At 43.8% G+C, this 21,517-nt stretch overlaps 2 protein-coding genes across 2 annotated transcripts in view; one reads left to right on the top strand and one right to left on the bottom strand.

Annotated features, from left to right (window-relative positions):
* Window positions 1-305: 305 nt before the first annotated feature.
* Window positions 306-13,820, bottom strand: LOC140188473 (taste receptor type 1 member 3-like). The gene is made up of 7 exons (XM_072244763.1): window positions 13,669-13,820; window positions 11,826-12,126; window positions 10,168-10,662; window positions 9,866-10,048; window positions 7,518-7,721; window positions 5,467-5,587; window positions 306-4,155 (listed from the first exon to the last, which is right to left on the bottom strand). Exons 1-7 carry the CDS (start codon window positions 13,818-13,820, stop codon window positions 3,227-3,229), a joined length of 2,385 nt encoding a protein of 794 aa, XP_072100864.1. The 3' UTR covers window positions 306-3,226.
* Window positions 13,821-20,386: 6,566 nt separating this feature from the next.
* Window positions 20,387-21,517, top strand: part of tas1r1 (taste receptor, type 1, member 1) — a 28,391-nt gene continuing 27,260 nt past the window's right edge. Inside the window, exon 1 of the mRNA XM_072244762.1 lies at window positions 20,387-20,395. Within this exon, the coding sequence (XP_072100863.1) occupies window positions 20,387-20,395 (9 nt within the window). The remainder of the gene's footprint in view (window positions 20,396-21,517) is intronic.

Here is a 21,517-nt window from a genome sequence, read left to right as displayed (position 1 = left end):
ACAGCTCTCGTTACATGCACATACAGTTCAACTCTTTGAGTGCAAATGCAGAAAGCTTGAAGTTAATAACTCATCTCCTTCTACCTTAGGCCACAAACTTATTAATCATCCCTGCTGTGGACCACTTCTGGAGGTCCAAGATGCCAACTTCTACAAAGAAGGGATCCGTATGCTCCACGACCGCTGGATTAAGTGTGTAAATGTAGGAAAAATAAATGTGCTAGGTTTTCTAAAACTGACTCCTTCTACCTTGGGCCATGAACTTATCAATCACCCCTCGTACAGAGGCATGAGAGAGCAACTGGCCAAAGTTAACTGGAAGGGACACTAGCAGGGATGACGGCAGAGCAGCAAAGGCTGGAGTTTCAGGGAAAATTGTGGAAAATGCCAGATTGAAACATCCCAAAGAAGAAGCAGTATTCTAAAGGCAGGATAACACAACAGTGACTGTCAAGGGAAGTCAGAGTCAATGTAAAAACAAGGAGAGGGCTTTTGCTTTATAGCCTTGACCAGCCACCAATTGGACATCGGAAGTTTGGAGAGAAGGGGACTTCAAACAGGTCCACTTGCCGAGGATAAAAGGCAGCAGCATTTGGCAGCAGTGTAATAGAGCTTTGACCAGCAGCCAATCAGTGTTTGGAATTGCTTAGTAAGAGCAAATTAAAGGCAGGCAGGGGCAAGCGCAGCGGCCATCATCTGAGTGGGCATAGAGTGGTGATCTTAAGACTTTAGCTCTTTGAGGCTTCACTCAGAGAAAGTAGAGGGAAAAAGGCTAATTTTTTCCCCTTCTCTTCTTTATATCTGCTCAGCTAGGATAGTAGAGATGCCAGGCAGGATAATACAATGCTCCTCTTGCAGGATGTGGGGAGGCAGGGAGACCTCCAGTATCCCTGACCACTACAACTGCGAGAGGTGCATCCAGCTGCAGCTTCTAACAAACCACATTAAGGAGATGGACCTGGAACTGGATGAGCTCCAGATCATTCAGGAGGCTGAAGGGATGGTAGATAACACATAGTTAAACCCAAAGTGCAGGATACTGGAAACTGGGTGATAGTCAGGAAGGGGAAAGGAGTTAAGGGGTCAGTGCAGAGTACCCCTGTGTCCATCCCCCTCAACAACAGGGATATCACTTTGGATACTGTCAGGATGGAAGGCCTAACAAAGGAAAGTCACAGCGGTTGGGTCTCTGGCACTGAGTCTGTCTCTGTGACTCAGAAGGGAAGGGGGAAGAAGAGGCATGCTGTGGTGATCAGGGATTCATTAGTTAGAGGAATGGAGAGAAGGTTCTGTGGGCGAGAATAAGATTCCCAGATGGTGTGATGCCTCTGGTCTGCCAAGGTCCGGGATATCTCAGATCAAGTACACAACATTCTTAAGTGGGAGGGTGAGCAGCCAGAAGTCGTGGTCCATGTAGGTACCAATGACATGGGTAGGATGAATGGTGAGGTTCTTCATAGGGAGTTGAGTGAGTTAGGTGCTAAGTTAAAGGGCAGGACCTCCAGGGTTGTGATCTCAGGATTGCTACCTGTGCCACGTGCTAGTGAGGCTCCAGGGTTGTGATCTCAGGATTACTAGCCAAGTCACGTGCTAGTGAGGCTAGAACTAGGAAGATTATACAGTTTAATATGTGGCTGAGGAGTTGGTGTAGGAGGGAGGGCATAAGAGTTTTGGATCATTGGGCTCTCTTCCAGGGAAGGTGGGACATGCATGTACTGAAGGGACGGTTTGCCCCTGAACTGGATGGGACTAATACCCTAGAAGGAAGGTTTGTTAATGCAGCACGGTGAGATGTAAGCTAGAACTGCAGGGGTATGGGAAACAGAGAGACAGAACAGTTAGTGGAGAGGTTGTGGAGGCAGATGTTGATAAGACCACAGACAAAGTTGGGAATCAAAAGGTTGAGCATGGTGCGACAAATTTGAAAAGGGTCAATACAGGACTGAAGGTGTATCTGAATGTGTACAGTATACAGAATAAAGTCAGTGAACTTGCAGCACAATTCCAGATTGGCAGGTATGATGTTATGGCCATCACTGATTCATGGCTGAAAGATTATAGCTGGGAGCATAATGGCCAAGGATACACATCGTATTGAAGGGATAGGCAGAAAGGCAGAGGGGGTGGCATTACTCTGCTGGTAAAAAAATGGTACTACAGGCAAGATTCTAGCATGGATAAAGCAGAGGCTGATTGGCAGGAGGCAAAGAGTGAAACTAAAGGGAGCCTTTTCTGACTGGCTGCCGGTGACTAGTGGTGTTCCACAGGAGTCTGTGTTGGGACTGATTATTTTTATGCTATAGGTCAATAATTTGGATGATGGAATTGATGGCTTTGTTGCAAAGTTTGCAGATGATATGAAGATAGGTGGAGGGGCAGGTAGTTTTGAGGAAGCAGAGAAGCTACAGAAGGACTTAGACAGATTAGGAGAATGGGCAAAGAAATGACAGATGGAATACAGAGTTGAAAGTGTACAGCCATGCATCTTGGTAGAAGAAATGAAAGGGTTAATTATTTTCTGAGGTGCAAAGGGATCTGGGAGTCCTTATGCAGGATTCCCTGAAGGTTGAGTCTGTGGTGAGGAAGGCAACTAAAATGTTTGCATTTAGTTCAAGAGGACTAGAATATAAATGCAAGGATGTAATGTTGAAACTTTATAAAGCACTGGTGAGGCCTTACTTGAAGTATTGTGGGCAGGTTTGGGCCCTTTATCTTAGAAAAGATGTGCTGAATCTGCAGAGGGTGCAAAGGAGGTTCATGAAAATGATTCCAGGATTGAATGGCTTGTCATGTGAAGAGTGTTTGATGGCTCTGGGCCTGTACTCACTAAACTCAGAAGAATGAGGGGTGACCTCATTGAGACATATAAAATGATGAAAGGCCTTGATAGAGTGGATGTGGAGAGGATGTTTCCTATGGTGGGAGAGCCTAAGACCAGAGACACAGATAGAATGCAGCTAAGAATGAGGACCAGGGCACCCAAATGAGAAATGATCAGTGAGATCATGAATTCGTTCTGATGTGCCATTTTCCTTGTTATACCTGTTCATTAATCCATGTCCTTCCCCAATTGACCCCGTCCCTCTAGCCAAATGCTTTTCACAATCCATTTCCCTCCCTCTCCCCACCTACACAAGACCTGCTCTCTATCCGTGATTTTCCATCTATGTGAATTCCTTCCTCTAACTATCTGAACTATCTCTTAAGCAGATTCAGACACTTTATATCATTGATGCTCCTCCTTTACTGAAATTTTAAGATTATAAACTTGGAAGTAATCTCTGGTATTGTACTGTGACTTAAACCAAAGCACAAAACATTTGGGGATAAAATAGGCACCAAGTATTGCCATGGAACTGAGGAGCATAGCACTGATCTGTACAGCAGGTGCGTAGTTCTTTTTTACAGCTGTGTAGGTTGGGATAAAGCAAATCCAGACAGAGATAAAGAAGATCATGGCAACACTAATCTCCCAGGCTAGATTGTAGGTTCGAGCCGGTGTTTGGATCAGAAAGGTACACATGAAGCAGGCCAGCGCCTGGAGGCCACTATATCCCAACATCAGCCAGAACACCAGCTCTGAATCACTCTTGCAGAAGAGGGAAAGGGCACCTTCAGAATCGCCTGTGGTCATCATCAGAAAGTCACCATGTGTCTTCAGCCACAGGTAACAAAGGGCTCCTTGCCCCCCAAGGCTGGCACAGAGGATAAAGTACCTTCCAGAGCATTGGTATTTGCAGAGGAAAGGCTTGCTTAAACTGGTTAGCTCCGTGGTGAGCAGGATCTGTACTGAATTGATAAGCAGAACTGATGTGCAGATGGTAAGGCTAAGAGTAGTCACTGGCTGGCGTAACTTGCAGGTGAGTTCAGTAGGTTCTCCAAGGAAAAGCAATGAGCTGCAGCATAAGAGAGCCAGTGAGATTAGGATGACTATGTTCATTTTCCCACCGGTACCTTCCACAATCGGGGCACCAGAATTCACCAGGAAGATGACTGTGACAGCCAATATTAGCATGAGCTCAAGCACCATAAACAGGAGCAGAGTCACACCAACAGGTGAGGACACAGACAGGTACTGAAGAGTTCTCTTGAAGCAGGAAGAGCTTTTTGGCAGAGACCATTCATCTGGTTGGCAATGATAACAGAAAAAACCATCTGGAACAGCAAAATTAAATTGTCACATGCAAACCATCTGATAATGCTTATTAAGTACTATATATGAATGACATAGTTCCGCACATATTACAACAAATGATATTTCAACCTTAAGCACATTCCACTTTGTCCGTTTATAAATTGCTATACTTAATTAGACTCTAGCCTGGGAGTCTATCATTCTATATTCAAATCACCTGAGCCTTTTAGCTGATAAGACCATAAGATATAGGAGCAGAATCAGGCCATTTGGCTATTGAAGCCTGCTCCTGCATTTCGTTATGGCTGGTCCATTTTCTCTCTCGGCCCCAGTCTCCTGCCTTCTCCCTGTATCCCTTCATGGTCTGACCAACCAAGAATCCATCAACCTCTGCTTTAAATCCACCTAATGACTTGCCTTCACAGCTGCCAGTAACAATGAATTCCACAGACTCACCATTCTCTGGCTAAAAAAATACCTCCTCATCTCTGTTCTAAAAGGATGCCCCTCTATTCTGAGGCTGTGCTTTCTGATCTTAGACTTCCCTACCATAGAAAACATCTTCTCCACATCCACTCTGTCGAGATCTTTCAACAGTCGATAGGTTTCACAGAGGTCACCCCTCATTCTTCTGAATTCCAGTGAATAGAGGCCCAGGGGCATCAAACACTCCTCATATCTCAAGCCCTTCAATCCCAGAATCATTTTTGTGAATCTTCTTTGAGCCCTCTCAAACGTCAACACATCCTTCCTTTGATTAGGATCCCTAAACTGCTCAAAATACTCCAAATGAGGCCTCACCTTCCTTAATTTCCTTCCCTTCCTTAAATTACTCCCATTTTCTGTAACATGAAACCACCTGAAATTCTAGTGCATAATCCAGATATTCTGTTAATTAAACCAAAACCGGTTATGTGCTATTCCACTTGTAAAGAACTTGAGTTATATTCTAGCCTAAACTTTACTGCCAGGAATGTTTTACCTTGCATATGAATCTTTGAACTCCTTGATTGGATTCCAGATTGTAACTCACTCTTGGTAATTCTTACTCCATTAACCAGGTTCAAAAGCCCTAAATTATATTACAGCTGCAATTCACTCTCAGATGTCAGTCATGTTATATGTCTAGAATTTGAACCTTTATTAATATCTGTCCAAACCTTCTCAACTGGATACAGCCCTATAACTCTCTTTTTAATTCTATATTTGCACTCTATACCTACAAATATAAATTAGTTGCTGTCAGTAAGATGTTTCAGAGAACAATCTGTTCTAATTCCTCTATTCTAATACGGTCCGATACATTTTGAAATAGAACTATTCAGGCTCACCAGTTGAGTTCTGGAAGGTTCCACTTGGGCAATCTTCACATTCAAAGCAGCAGGAGTAAAGACTGATGATAAGTTTCTTTTGGCCCAGGCCACAGCTCTTGGAACAGTGGGACAGAGGTACCTGTGAATGCAGTGACATACCTGTGAATTGCTTGCGGTGTTGCACTGGCACTAGTGAGCAAGAGATTGCTCCTGTGGTTCTCAGTGGACGGGGAACTGAGGACCAATAGCAAATGGCTCTGTCACCTGTTCAAGTGACATCAGTAATGAACCTGCTTCACTGATTGGACAGTTTGGGTCCAAGAACCAATCAATGGTTAAAAGGATTGCTGAAATTAACTCAGAAGCTGAAGTGGGTCTTAGATCCTGGAGTTAGAATGCAGGATCTGAATCCAGTGTCAAACAACCCTGTGGAAACCTTCCAAAATTCTGGATTGGATATCTGCATGTAATCAGCACTTTGATATAAAGTGATAGGAGCAAGAGTAGGCCAGTTGGTCCCTGAAGTCTACCCTGATTAATATCTACATTTTGATATGTCTGTATTCTATAGGAAACCCTGAACACTTTGGTAAAATTCCAGTCTGTAAAATCTGTACTTAGATTCTAACTGGGCTGTTCTAGTGGTGTACAAATTCCCAAGTATAAGTTATTGACTGGGGTCTTAATTGATGCAAATGTTTAAATTCCAAGTTGAAAATAATTCACCATTCACATTTCAGAATTGAAGAAATCGAAATAAAACTTGAAGCAAGAAGCTGTTGACTCCTGGCTCGAAGATCTGGGTTATCACACAAATAATTTGTGGTATGGGCTGTGGGTATCATAAACACTTGTGCGTCAGTATAAGATGATGTCCCCGATCACTGCTGTCGGAGTAATAATTATGTTGCGGATAACAAGCTCCTGCTGGAGCCAGAAAGCAGCCTGTTACTTGGAAAATAAATATAACTAATGCAACAATAACTTCCAATAGGTAACATTTTTTAAATGGAGAAGCATTTTAGAATGGTTCGCGGAATAGAGTCTTAGAAAATACAGCACAGAAACAGGCCCTTTGGCCCACCTAGTCCATGCTGAGCCATTTAAACTACCTCCATTGACCTGGTCCATAGTCCTCCATACCCCTACTATACATGTACCTATCCAAACTTCACTTGAATTTGAGCCAGCAGCCTGTTTCACGCTCACACAATCCTCTGACTTAGACTATGTTTAAGTGCCTTTAGACTATCGACAAAGAAGGTTATGGAGGCGATTTTTTAAAAAAATTGTGTTCAGGGCTTGGACAAGACAAAGCCCGGGGGGAAGAGGAGAAGGAGTATTTCAATGTCCCAATCTTAATAGCAAAGAATTTCATGAATCCTTCATATCTGTTGTTGGAGATGAGAGTGGAAGTGACAGAGGAGAAACATTCAAGCAAGATGGATAAAGGTCCAATGTAGTGGGAAGAATTGGCTGGGAAGAAGAGGAGCAACACACACGGAATGCTGGAGGAACTCAGGAGGCCAGACAGCATCGATGGAAAAGAGTACAGTCGACGTTTCGGGCTGAGACCCTTGCGAAACATCGACTGTACTCCTTTCCATCGATGCTGCCTGGCCTGCTGAGTTCCTCCAGCATTTTGTGTGTGTTACTCGGATTTCCAGCATCTGCAGATTTTCTCTTGATTAGGAGAGCAGGCTTCAATTGTCACTCAGCCAGATCAGGCAGTGACTGGTGAATCACATGGTGCACTTAGGGGAACAAAAATTGGGGATCAAGAGTAATGACCAGTGTATGACGGATAATTGCTTGCATTTATGTAATAATTTAATAACAACAGTAAAACATTCTAGTGTATTTGCAGCAACATAATTAAACAAAAAATTAACACTGAACCTAAAAAGAGTCGTTAGTACAGATGACTAATAACTTTGTATTAAGGAGGGTCTTTAAGATAAAAAGGAGAGATTTAAGGAAGTAATTTCAAAGCATAGGGCCCAGGCTGCCGTGGGACTATACAGAAGGGTGAATGGATATCATTTAGTATAAATGTCATCATAATTCACCTCATTATTGTCTGTCTTCCACTGAATTGGAGAAGCATCGATTGTCAAGTGATCTTTGTAGCCGCCAATCACTGATAGCTGGAGTTGTCCTGCACGCTGCGTCCAGGTAATGATGTCGTAACCTTGCTGCGAGTTTCCTTCAGCATCGAAAGAAATGACAACTCCGTTGACCGTGAAGTTAACTTGTTTTAACACTTCCAGCAGCTGTCAAAGGAAATTCAGTCAAGGTTAGATGACGTTAAGGATTGTTGGCCTTGTTGGATTAGAGCATAAAACCGTTATTTCTCTCAAAGTTTAACCTTTCCTATGCTTTCTTGTATTTTTATATAGAACTCACATATGTTAAATTTTTCAGTGAACTTTTCATTGATAGTAGTATAGCTGATATTGTATTTTTCTAAAAGCTGCTCAGTTTCTCTGCAGCAAGTGTCACATCACTTGAAATCTGCTTCTTTAATAGGTGATTTGCTATTATGAAATGTTTTGTTATCTTTATAGTTTGAGTTAGGTTTTAGAATAAGGCCACCTAGACTCCTTTTTTCTTTGTATTTTTTCTTTGTTCTGTTCTTTGTTCTTATTACATGTAATAAACGCCCATAACCACCATGTGTTATGCCTCATTCTTGACTTCTGAAGAACGCCTGGATCACAAAATCACCAGGATCCAACAACATACAGTATTAATCCAATCATTGTAAGAAGGCACACTTCAGTGACGCAAGGCACCTCTTATCATGTTATCTGTGGGCAGCTGCTTTGCTTGTGCTGCCCACAGATTAGGCGATAGGAGTATCACTTCAAGCCAGAATTCTGCACGCATTTCCTGCCTGCCATATTGGGAGTTCCGGAGATTCACTGGTACGGCTGGAAAATTCCAGTTTTAGCACAGCAAGGAATGTGCCTCAGGACATTAAGTAGTTTAAGAGCAGCAGGAAGAGATTGAAAGGTACTTAGGGCCTAATTCCCACCTCGTGAACGTGACAGAGCTTAAAGTGAGATTTAAGTAGAAATGGGCACCCAGCTGTGTTTTCACTCTTTGACCTTTCTCATTAAGTCTTTTGACAATGCTCCTGCATTTCTCTTTCCTGCCAGATCTATTGAAGACAAGCAGCAGCTCATTAATTCTCGGGAAAATAAATGCATTTGGTGGTTATTTTTCACATTCTCAACAGAAAGCATCCTCCCTTTGAGCATCTATACGTGGCAGAGGTAGTTTTGACCTTTTCATTCGGGGGCATTCTGGAAGTATTCTTCTAGCAAATGTTTTACTGGTAGTCCGTAAACTTCTCTTTACTGTATTCCTGTGGATCCCAGCATCAGTGACAAATAAGTGAGCTGTGAGATTTATGATTCTTAAACTTGGAGCGGGACGCAAGCGTCTTTTTTCATAAAAGCAAAATGTGTCCTCCATAATCTCGGAGGTCTGTAAAGCTTTATGGAAAGCATTGCAGCCAGAGTTCCTTCCCTGCCCTTCAGTTGCTCAATGGGAAGCTATTGCAGCGTAGGAGGGAAGGCGATGCTACCAAGCGGACCAATCACAGCAGTTGCGTTCTGCGTTGCTGTGATGCGCGGTTACATTTTGGGAGAGGTGCGCTTTGCAGCAACGCAGGCTCTCGCGTAGGGTTCCACGTCAGCTTTGCGTAGGGTTTGCGGCGACACGTTGACTCAGAAGTATAAATCAGGCTTAAGTGTCCACCTCACCAGCTGTCCTGCTCTGATGGAGTCAGCCATCTCTCCCTACGAGCTCTCATGCATCATGGACATCTTCAACTCTTTTCCACTGAGCCCAGGACTAAGTTCAGTGCACAGAATCAGACAACGTTTGTCACTTATCTAGAGCTCAAGAGGGACATGGCAGTCTGGTGCCAGAGATTAATTATTTCCACCACAGAAGAAGATCAAAGGGATGATCACCACTGATTTTTTATTTATTGAGATACAGTGTGGAATCGACCCTTCTGCCCCTTTGAGCCATGCTGCCCAGCAACCCCCCCCCCCCAGTTTAATCCCAATCTAATCATAGGACAATTTACAATGACCAATTAATGGTACGTCTTTGGTCTGTAGGATTTAGCCAGAGCACCGGAGCAAACCCACGTGGTCACGGGGAGAATGTACAAACTCCTGGCAGGCAGCAGCGGGAATTGAACCCGGGTCGCATGTAACACAAAGCGTTGTGCTAACTAGTGCACTACCATGCCGCCCCTTAATAACTCCTAAGATCATAGACCTGGTCACAGGAATCTAGTAGTTGGAGCTTATGGTCAGATGGTGCACAATCCAGAAACATAAATTAGCTCTGCATGCAACTTTTGACTCTGGGCATAAACATTGAAACTTTTTCATACCTGCCAGTTGTACCATGCTGCTGCGGTTTCACATCTCCCAGTGTGGCACTTTAGTAGGGTATGTAGTGCGTGTGCAATACTATACACAGCCATGTACACACTGAATGTGTCCCGTCTTACCGGCTGGTCCAACACAACGGACAGGTTTTCAGGTGACAGGTGTTGAACGCCGCTGAGGAGCTGCTGTGAGGTAGGGTACGGCCAAAAAGGAAAGGTATGGTTACCACAGTACTCTGCATCACATCGCTGTCCCTTTGAATTCCTGATGTTGGTGAGATGGTTTAGAATGTAATCCTCAAAACCTGGCATGCTGCCACTGTACCAATCACTGTGCCAATGCGCTCAATACCTGGTATGTGAATAACAATATCCGATTTAACCCAAGCTTCACTTGCAATCCAGACCTTCCTGGTGATATTTCTCTGAATCACCTCTTTCAGCAGTTCCTGAACAGGTCCTTCACTGGAGAAGAGGATGATAATGTTAACGTTCACTTGGCTGATATGGTTGACGATCTCTGAGATTTTTTGCTTGGTACTGGGCAGGCTGAGATGGATGGGGATTATCTCAATGTAACCTACACAGATACCTTGGAGTGAAGCATACCTCTGGACCAGTTCTATCCCCTGTCGCCCATATTCATCATCACTCCCAATGCCAGCAATCCAGTTCCATTTGAACTTCTTGATAATAGAAACAATGGCTATTGCTTGGTTATTGTCACTTGGCATTACCCTCAGGAATGACGGAAAGATCTTCTTGTTGCTTAGTTTGGCACTGGAGGCTCCATAACTAATCTAAGAAAGGAAGAGAATCCATAATTGTATCTTCACACATTAAATCTTACCCAAATGCCAATCTCCCGTTTCCAATAAATACACCATTTTGCACAGTTGTCCTGTCTCTGCTTTCGAAGTCAAGATTGTTGTATCATTCCTTATTGGCCTCCGTTTGTAATCTGGAGAATTTACAACTTCCTCAGTTTTAATTTTGTTTTTTTGTTTACTTTGTACTTTCAGGCTTGGCCCAATATCTGAACTTTCAACGTGGAAGAACAAAGCATAGTTTAGTGACTAATTGGTCTGATACTTGACTATCTACTTGTACGGTTCTCTACAGACTGCTGACGCCTAAACCAATGTGGCTGCATACTTTCTCCAGTAATTCATGCATCTGTGAAGCTTGGTATGAGGTACTAGGGAGCGACTTCCTAGCCCTTGTTCCCAAGGAACATTTAGTTCCTCAGAATATAAGGAAACTAGAATGGTTAAATTTAAGTTTGTGATTTTGCTCTGTGATTTCTGAGATTTATTCATAATGGAACTGAGGCATGAGGGGCAAACCCTTTTCCTCTTGACTACCTCTGCTCTCTGTTCAAATGTCATTGTGTGGGCACTGAGCAAACCTTGCACAATGTGTCTGTCCCTGGATCCTTGGGGAAAACTGAAGACTTCCTGGCGACCACTGTTATCATAGATCCTGTGTATGCCCTGAGAGTCCACACTTCCATTCAGAACTTTTATTGACTGAAGCCAAAGATGTTGCTGCCAATTTCCCTGTCATTAGATCATACCGGCTTTCAGTCAGGACAGGGCATTTGGCAGAGATCGGGGGTTGAAAACCCGGCTGACTTCCCTGCCCTCCACCCTGCGTGTGTGGGTGGGGATCATGTGATCATTCTTGTAAGCTGAAGCTAACTGAAGCTTGACTGCCGGTTGAAATCAATTGCCTGAACAGAAATTGACGCAAATTCCTGGGACCGAGCTCATTAGCGAGGAACTGAGTGATAGAAATTCAGCTTGGTGACAGTGCAAGACCTGTGATCATAGTTCGGCAGCAGATTTTAGACAGGGCCTGCTTCCTTTTCCACAGATTCCAGCAGAATATAAAATTGAGTGCCAGTTCACCGCTGCTTGTTTTGGCTCCAACTGTGGCAAATAGAAAACCACGAAGGACTTACCTGTGGAAACAAAAACAACCCGAACAATTTGGCTATGGTAATTGCCTGTTCCGATGTCCATGGTCCCAGCAGGGCAACCACCTGGCTCCTGTACTCTGAGTAGTTGCAGAGCACGTCAACCCCATTCCCCTTGCTGTTAGACAAGAAGAGGAGGCTCGGCAGGATGGAGGCCAAAGTCTCAAAACAATCGTCGTGGACTTCATAACCCAGGCGTATTCCCGGCAAAAGTGAGGTGGAGTTATTTATTTCGTCGATCGCAAATGTCATTGCCAGAAACATTCCGTAACCATGTGGGTAAAAGCTTAAACAGAGAAAACAAAGATTAGTGCTATGTGGGTAACAGCCCCGAAAACCTTGGCAGTGGGAAGGAGGGGGAAGCAAAACAGAATTGAAAGGATCCATTAGAATTATGATTCACACAGCATGGTAGCCACTTGGCCAGGTGGAAGGAGTAGCTCCTGAGCCAGCTCTCCTGTTGAGTGAGGTGACCTCACTCAACAGTTATGCTTCATGGGTCTCCACAGGGACATTGATGGGGCAACTAATAGTGATTATTGATTAAAATTGTTGGGTTTTGTTGACTTGCTGCTTCTGAATATTTGATGGCGTTCTGCATTTCATCTGCAGGTCGTGACAGGAAGATCAAGGACTAGACGACTTTTATTTATTCACGGGATGTGGACATCGCAGCCAATGCCAGTATTTATCCCACATCCTTATCCATCCCTGAATTGAGCAAGTCGCTAGGCGTCAACCTCATTGATAGGTCTGGAGCCACATGTAGGCCAGGCCAGGTAAGGACAGGTATGAGTAAATGCCATACTCAAGTTGGAGGTGCGACACTCCATATTTCATTTGTGTATCCTCCAAGCTGATAGCATGAACATTGATTTTTTAAAAACTTTTCTCTCTTTCTTTCCACTCCCCTTTCTGGTTTCCCCATCTCAGCCCTCCTCTTCTCCTCACCTGCCCATCACCTCCCTCTGCCTCCTGATCTCCAATCCTTCTTTCACGATCCATTCTCCCCTCCTATTAGCTGCCACCTTCTTCAACCCTTTCCCTCTTCCACCTATCACTTCCCAGCTTCTTACTTTGTCCCCCACTCACCCACCTTCCCCCTCATCTGATCTCACCTATTATCTGCCAGCTCGTAATCGTTCCTCTCCCTCCACCTTTTATTCTGCCCCCTTCCTTTCCAGTCCCAATGAAGGGTCTTGGCCCAAACTGTTGATTGTTAATTCCCCTCCATAGATGCTGCCTGACTTGCAGAGGTCCTCCAGCATTTTGTCAGTGTTGCATTAGTAAACCTAATTGGTTTATAGGAGAATCCGTTACTTTCATGGTTACTGTAACCAAGATTGGCTTTTAAGAAATTCCAGATTTATTAAATAATTTTAATTTAAATGTCTTGGGTGCCATGTTGGGATCAATTCTTCTGGATGAAAGGTCCAGACCTCTGGCTGCTAGTCCAGAAACATAACCATTACACCATGATACCAATCAGAGAACAAATGGGGTTGTTAAAGAAACCAAATCTGATATAAAAAGAAGCCCATTTTTAATGTAGTGAGTGGTTAGGGACCAGAATGCAAAGCCACGGGGGCAGTAGTGGAGGTAGATTCAAATTGGATTTGGAAAGGGAATAGGAGGAGTGTTTGAAAGGAAAAGAAATCACACATGTCTAGCCACTTTGAGTGTCAGCAAGACCAGGGAAACAATAGCTTTGGGCATGGTTAGAACAGTGAGGAGGACTGTTCCTGGAAAGCACCTTCAGAGTACATACGGACCTTCACCTCAGCGGGTATCAGCATCTTCAGAGAATTTAAAGGTTCCAATCCCTTACCTGTCACAAGTCACCCTCTCAGGCTTCAATCGATGAGCTAGACCAGTACCGAACTCATGGAAAGGGAACAGAGCTCCAATGATGTAGTCTCCGGGCTGCATGTACTGTGCATTGATTCCCCGAAGTCCTGTTGCTTCAGTTACAGAAGCCATGCCCAGCGATAAATAGAAAACCAATTGCACAATGTAGCTCATCATTTCAATCCACAATAATTGTCTCTGCATTAACAGGATTTTTACTGTTGTGCAACTAAAAACTCTACTGATTTATTTGTGAACATTTTAATCTGTTTTCTTTGTAATCAAATAACTAGGTTAGCTTATTTGAGGATATTTGCATTTCTTACACATGCTGAATGACATTTGAAAGTGAGCTAGCCATGGGATGATATTTCTGGTTAAAAGTAATTCAAGGTCAGTGTTTTGTATGAACCTAGTTTCAAAGTCTTGTGCTTGATACAAATATAGGAGCAAACAGTCAAAATGGTCCCTTTGGCAAAGATTAAACCCGCAGATCCCAACTATCACCTTAACATTTAATCCCTCAACCTAATCACCAAATCCATTTTATCTACTTGTCCATCTTATCATTTTCCTAAAGTGAGATTTGAAAGTTTCCCTCAATGAGTCAGGCAAATATATGTTTGATAAACAGGTTAAAAATCAACCCTTCAGTAAGCATAAATGTATCCTTGGACAAGCACCAGACATGTAGACCCATTAACGTGGACCTGTGAATCAGGAGCAAATGAGTGAAAGCAAAGCAAAGCTTGAAGACCAGCTTCTTGCCATTGAAATGCTACCTTAACTTTGTCAAAAAATAGGCTATCTTACATTGACTCCAATCACCTCAGAGAGTTAGTGAGTTAGGTCTGAGGACTTCTTGATGATAACTCATAGGCATGTGATGGACACACTGAGGAACCGGGAATGGAAGCAAAAAATAGTAAAAGATGGCAGGTACAGGACAAACATAGTGCATGAACAGAAATCATAGAACCTTGAGGAGACCATAAGACACAAGAGCTGAATTAGGCCATTCAGCCCATCGAGTCTGCTCCGCCATTTCATCATGCCTGATCCCAGATCCCACTCAATCCCAGAGACATAGAATCATCGAAACATAGAAAACCTACAGCACAAAACAGGCCCTTCGGCCCACAATGCTGTGCCAAACATGCACTTTCTTTAGAAATTACCTAGGGTTACCCATAGCCCTCTATTTTTCTAAGCTCCATGTACCTATCCAGGAGTCTCTTAAAAAACCCTATCGTATCTGCCTCCACCACTGTTGCCGGCAGCCTATTCCACGCATTCACAACCCTCTGCATAAAAAACTTACCCCCGACATCTCTGTACCTACTTCCAAGCACTTTAAAACTGTGCCCTCTCATGTTAGCCATTTTAGCCTTGGGAAAAAGCCTCTGACTATCCACACAATCAATGCCTCTCATCATCTTATACACCTCTATCAGGTCACCCCTCATCCTCCGATGCTTCAAGGAGAAAAGGCCGGATTCACTCAACCTATTCTCATAAGGTGTGCTCCCCAATCCAGGCAACGTCCTTGTAAATCTCCTTTGCACCCTTTCTATAGTTTCCACATCCTTCCTGTAGTGAGGTGACCAGAAATGAGCACAGTACTCTAAGTGGGGTCTGACCAGGGTCATATATAGCTGCAATATTACCTCTCGGCTCCTAAACTCAATCCCACAATTGATGAGGGCCAATGCTCCATATGCCATCTTAACCATGGAGCCAACCTCCGCAGCAGCTTTGAGTGTCCTATGGACTCGGACCCCAAGATCCCTCTGATGCTCCACACTGTCAAGAGTCTTACCATTAATACTATATTCTGCCATCATATTTGACCTACCAAAATGAAGCACCTCACACTTATCTGGGTTGAACTCCATCTCCCACTTCTCAGCCCAGTTTTGCATCCTATCAATGTCCCACTGTAACCTCTTGACAGCCCTCCTCACTATCCACAACACCCCCAACCTTTGTGTCATCAGCAAATTTACCTCCCCTTCCTCATCCAGGTCATTTATAGAAGTAGGGGTCCCAGAACAGATCCCTGAGGCACACCATTGGTCACCGACCTCCATGCAGAATATGACCCGTCTACAACCACACTTTGCCTTCTGTGGGCAAGCCAATTCTGGATACACAAAGCAAGGTCCCCTTGGATCCCATGCCTCCTTACTTTCTCAATAAGCCTTGCATGGGGTACTTTATCAAATACCTTGTTGAAATCCATATACACTACATCTACAGCTCTAACTTCATCAATGTGTTCAGTCATGTCCTCAAAAAATTCAATCAGGCTCGTAAGGCACAACCTGCCTTTGACAAAGCCACGCTGACTAATCCTAATTAAGAGACTACTGGACAGGTATATGGAGGAATTTAAGGTGGGGGGTTATATGGGAGGCACGGTTTAAGGGTCGGCACAACATTGTGGGCCAAAGGGCCTGTACTGTGCTGTACTGTTCTATGTTCTATGTTCTAATCATATTATGCCTCTCCAAATGTTCATAAATCCTGCCTCTCAGGATCTTTTCCATCAACTAACCAACCACTGAAGTAAGACTCACTGGTCTATAATTTCCTGGGCTATCTCTACTCCCTTTCTTGAATAAGGGAACAACATCGGCAACCCTCCAACCCTCCGGAACCTCTCCCATCCTCATTGATGATGCAAAGATCAATGCCAGAGGCTCAACAATCTCCTCTCTCGCCTCCCACAGTAGCCTGGGATACATCTCATCCGGTCCTGGAGACTTATTCAACTTGATGCTTTCCAAAAGGTCCAGCACATTCTCTTTCTTAATGTCTATATGCTCAAGCTTTTCAGTCCTCTGTAAGTCATCCCTACAATCGCTAAGATCTTTTTCTGTAGTGAACACTGAAGCAAAGTATTCAGTAAGCACCTCTGCTATTTCCTCCAGTTCCATACACACTTTTCCACTGTCACACGATTGGTCCTATACTCTTACGTCTTATCCTCTTGCTCTTCATATACTTGTAGAATGCCTCGGGGTTTTCCTTAATCCTGTTCACTAAGGCCTTCTCATGGCCCCTTCTGGCTCTCCTAATTTAATTCTTAAGCTCCTTCCTGCTAACCTTATAATCTTCTAGATCTCTATCATTACCTAGTTTTTTGAACCTTTTGTAAGCTTTTCTTTTTTTCTTGACTAGATTTTCAACAGCCTTTGTACACCACGGTTCCTATACCTACCATCCTTTCCCTGTTTTGTTGGAACGTACCTATGCAGAACGCCACTCAAATATCCCCTGAATATTTGCCACATTTCTGCCTTACATTTCCCTGAGAACATCTGTTCCCAATTTATATTTCCAATTTCCTGCCTGATGGCTTCATATTTCCCCTTACTTCAATTAAATGCTTTCCTAACTTGTCTGTTCCTAACCCTCTCCAGTGCTATGGCAAAGGAGATAGAGTTGTGATCACTATCTCTAAAATGCTCTCCCACTGAGAAGAGACCTGACACCTGACCAGGTTCACTTCCCAATACCAGGTCAAGTACAGCCTCTCCTCTTGTAGGCTTATCTATATATTGTGTCAAGAAACCTTCCTGAACACACCTAATAAACTCCACCCTATCTAAACCCCTTGGTCTAGGAACATGCCAATCAATATTCGGGAAATTAAAATCTCCCAGCACGACAACCCTGTTATCATTACACCCTTCCAGAATCTGTCTCCCTATCTGTTCCTTGATGTCCCTGTTACTATTGGATGGTCTATAAAAAACACCCAGTAGAGTTGTTAACCACTTCCTGTTCCTAACTTCCACCCATAGAGACTCAGTAGACAATCCCTCCATAAGTTCCTCCTTTTCTGCAGCCATGACACTATCTCTGATCAGCAGTGCCATGCCCCCACCTCTTTTGCCTCCCTCCCTGTCCTTTCTGAAACATCTAAAGTCTGGCACTCTGAGTAACCATTCCTGCCCCTGCACCACCCAAGTCTCTATAATGGCCACAGCATCATATCTCTAAGTACTGATCCATGCTCTCAGCTTATCTGCTTCATTCATGATGCTTCTTGCATTAAACTCATTTGCTTTGTTCATGAACACGAGGAATTCTGCAGATGCTGGAAATTCAAGCAACACACATCAAAGTTGCTGGTGAACGCAGCAGGCCAGGCAGCATCTCTAGGAAGAGGTACAGTCGACGTTTTGGGCCGAGAATTAAAACCTGCCTTCTCACCATATCCCTTGATGCCCTGACCAATCAGGAAACTATTAACTTCAGCTTTAAATATACCCACGGACTTGGCCTCCACCGCAGTCTGCAGCACAGCATTCCACAGATTCACTACTCTGGCTAAAAAAAAAATTCCTCTTCACCCCCATTCTAAAACGCCACCCTTCAATTTTGAGGCCGTTTCCTCTGGTTCTGGATACTCCCACCATAGGAAACATTCTCTCCGCATCCACCTTATCTAGTCCTTTCAAAATTCAGTAGGTTTCAATGAGATCCCCCCCCTGCATTCTTCTAAATTCCTAAAGCTGCCAAATGCTCCTCACGTGTTAACCCCTTCATTCCCCGAATCATCCTCATGAACCTTCTCTGGACTCTCTCCAATGACAGCACATCCTTTCTGAGATACGGGGCCCCAAACTGTTGACAATACTCCAAGTGCAGCCTGACTAGTGTCTTACAAAACCTCAGCATTATCTCTTTGCTTTTAAATTCTATTCCCTTTGAAATAAACGCCAGCATTGCTTTTGCCTTCTCTACCACAGACTCAACCTGTGAATTAACCTTCTGGGAGTCTTGCACAAGGACTCCTAAGTCCCTCTGCACCTCTGATGTTTGAATTTTCTCCCCATTTAGATAATAGTCTGCACTATTGTTCCTTTTACCAAAATGCTTTATCATACATTTCCCAACAACTATTCAGTCCATCATGGCTACAAACTCTTATCAGAGGCTGACGTTCAAGCTTTGGTTGGTTTCACTCATTCACTGCTGATTCACAGGTCAAAGACAATGGGTTATCAGGAGGACTACACGTCTGGTACCTGTCCAAAGATACGTTCATGCTTATTGACAATTTGGCCTGCTCATGGCTTTTATTATTGTCCTGCAAATGTCTTCTTTAGAATGATGATCTGGTCTAATTGAGGGCTTTGGAGATAGACTATTTAAGGTACAGGAGTAGAATCTATAAGCCTAGAGACATGAATTTAAAATCCACTTGGTGGGTACATTTAAAAAAAAATGTAAGTTTAGTTTTTGTGAAGGTGTTTACTACTTGTCGTGATTGCCATGAAACTACGGAAGTATCAGAAAAACATATTTAGCCATATACACAAGCAAGTCTGCAAATGCTGGAAATCCAAATTAACACACAAAAAAACGCCAGGGGAACTCCGCAGGTCAGGCAGCATCTAAGGAGGGGAATTAACAGTCAGCGTTTCAGGTGAGACCCTTCATCAGGATTGCTGTGCTTCTCCAACATTTGTGTGTGTGTGTGTGTGTTACTCAGCATACCTAACTATCATTTTGCTAAATCTATACCATACCCATTCTTGTCAGCTCGGACATTTGAAGGGGAGGGGGATGTCGAAGGCAAAGCATAGTCGCTTTTAACATTGGCCTGAGCTGAAGTGCATTAGTTCAGTTCTTGGGTTAACAGCTGAATGAGTACAGTGGTTTCACATCAGCCGTGGGTTTGTTGCTTCAGAAGATAGAATGGTAACATAATCCTGATATAGAACGAGCAAAGGGGACTCAAAATTGTGGGTCTAAGTGTGCCCTGGGATATGTTAAAAAGACCTTCACACTTAATCTATGACTGCAGGCATATTCTGGAAATGGAGAAGATAATCTATTATTACAGCTAGCTGCTAATGTTGCCGTTTTAGCAATGGAAAGGGAGTCGATCTTTGGCTATTGCTGGAGCAGACCTAGAGCCAATTCGACGCGGCAGAACTGAGGAGGGACAGCATCAAGGTGGTGGGGCCTGAACCCAAGAGACTATCAAAGCAACACGGCCCAGGTCCAAGAGTGAGGAACGACCCGAGGGTTGGCTGACTCAAGTGCCGAGCCAGATCGAGGTCAGGGTGTTGGGGCCGGAGGTGAGGGGGTCGCTGCTCTGTCAGGTTTGCTCGTCTCTGGGCTGAGCTGAGGCTGCGGCCTGCAACAAGTGGGCTCCTGCATCGGCTGCAGTGATGACTGGCTTCATGGCTGCGGACTCACTTTTGTGAGCTTCTGTTCTGAACATTATTAGCTTACTTTTATTGTTTACACGATTTGGTATGTTTTGGGTATTTGACATTTTTTAAAATGAGTTCTATTGGGTTTCTTTGTTTTGTGGCTGCCTGTAAGGAGACAAATCTCAAGGTTGCATATAATGTACATACCTCGATAATAAATATACTTTGAACTTTGACTTTCTGGGGAACAATGTGCTTCGACTTAGAAACCGGTGGAGGATGGTCTGTCTTGTTAATTGTCCCGTACTTAATAGGATCCATTGGCAGTAGTTTTCAGTCTGACTGGTTGACTTTCTGCAGTTTAACATGATGATTTGTATCATCTACGTGCTTTACAGTCCAGTTTGGCTTCTCCTTTTAGCCTTCTACTAGAAGGATTTGCTCCAGATTGGAGGGGTCATCTGCTTGGAATGTTGGAAAAAGCCGTCTTCTGTGCAGAATTCCAAAGCATCTCACGGCAGAATGTATCAGGTATGTGTTGTATGAGCAGACCTGTGTAGTCTTGTTGATTTTCGGTAGGATTCAGAAATTGAGTTGGGTGGATTTTAAGCAATCAGGCCGCCTGCTCATTGTTTTGACTACCAGGTGGTGGGTGTGAGGTGAGGGGAAGATTAGATTTGATTGTAACTATGGAACATCTGTGGCTTTTGGCACAATGTCATTTCTCCTATAGACCTCTGTCATTCCCAATATATCACCACTTCATGACTTTAGCTGGGATTGTAGTGGCCAAGAAAAGAGAAATGAGGTGGCCAGCCATCCTTGGTGCTTTAGGTACTGGAAGCTAAATTAATTGAGTCTGGTTTCGGTAGACAAGTTAGAAGGCTATGGGTTGAATCAACTGTTCCAGGGAATTCTTTGTCCTCATTGGTCCGTCCATCACTCAAGCCTGTAACTTACAGGAGAAAGGGATGTACAAAACACTTTTAAATGTACCTTTGTGCCCAGACCCTCCTCATTCCTTTATTAATACTATATTTTAAATAAAATTTCTGTAATACTCATGACCAGGGGCACAGCATCAGAATAGAAGGATGATTATTTAGGACGGAGATGAGGAAGAATTTACTTAGCCAGAGGGTGGTAAATCTGTGGAGTTCATTGCCACAGGTGGCTGTGGAGGCCAGGTCATTGGGTATATTTAAGGGGGAGATTGATAGGTTCTTGAACAGTCAGGACATGAAATGTTACAGGGAGGAGGCAGGAAAATGGGGTTGGGAGGGAAAAGGATCAGCCATGATGAAATGGCGGAGCAGACTCGATGGGCCAAAATGGCTTAATTCTGCTCCTATGTGTTATGGTCTTATGGGAGGTCGGTGGAGTGGGATGCCTGGTGGGGGCGTGATTTTAATTTGCACCTGAACACTCCGCATGAATACAGCAATCCTGAGTATGCATGGGGCCAGCTAAAGGTCGGTGATGGGGATGTTAATGATGAGGCGGGAATGCATCTGCATTGCACCCAACTTAAGCAAACAGCGAGTGCTAGGCAAATCCATGCAAACAATCGTCTGTCTCTCTCGCCACCCATCGTGCAGTATTCTTTAAAAGTGGAAATGGCAAGCATCAGCTTCCTCCATGTGTGGAGAGCAC

This window comes from Mobula birostris, chromosome 27, assembly GCF_030028105.1.
Source record: "Mobula birostris isolate sMobBir1 chromosome 27, sMobBir1.hap1, whole genome shotgun sequence".
Lineage (NCBI taxonomy): Eukaryota > Metazoa > Chordata > Chondrichthyes > Myliobatiformes > Myliobatidae > Mobula > Mobula birostris.
This window is presented reverse-complemented; position numbering and strand designations above follow the sequence as displayed.

Coding starts and splice junctions, on each gene's coding strand:
- LOC140188473 (XM_072244763.1), bottom strand. CDS start 13,820: ATGGCTTCTGTAACTGAAGCAACAGGACTTCGGGGAATCAATGCACAG. Junction 12,127..13,668: donor GAGAGGGTGACTTGTGACAG/GTAAGGGATTGG, acceptor TCTCTGTTTAAG/CTTTTACCCACATGGTTACG. Junction 10,049..10,167: donor GTACAGTGGCAGCATGCCAG/GTTTTGAGGATT, acceptor CCTACCTCACAG/CAGCTCCTCAGCGGCGTTCA.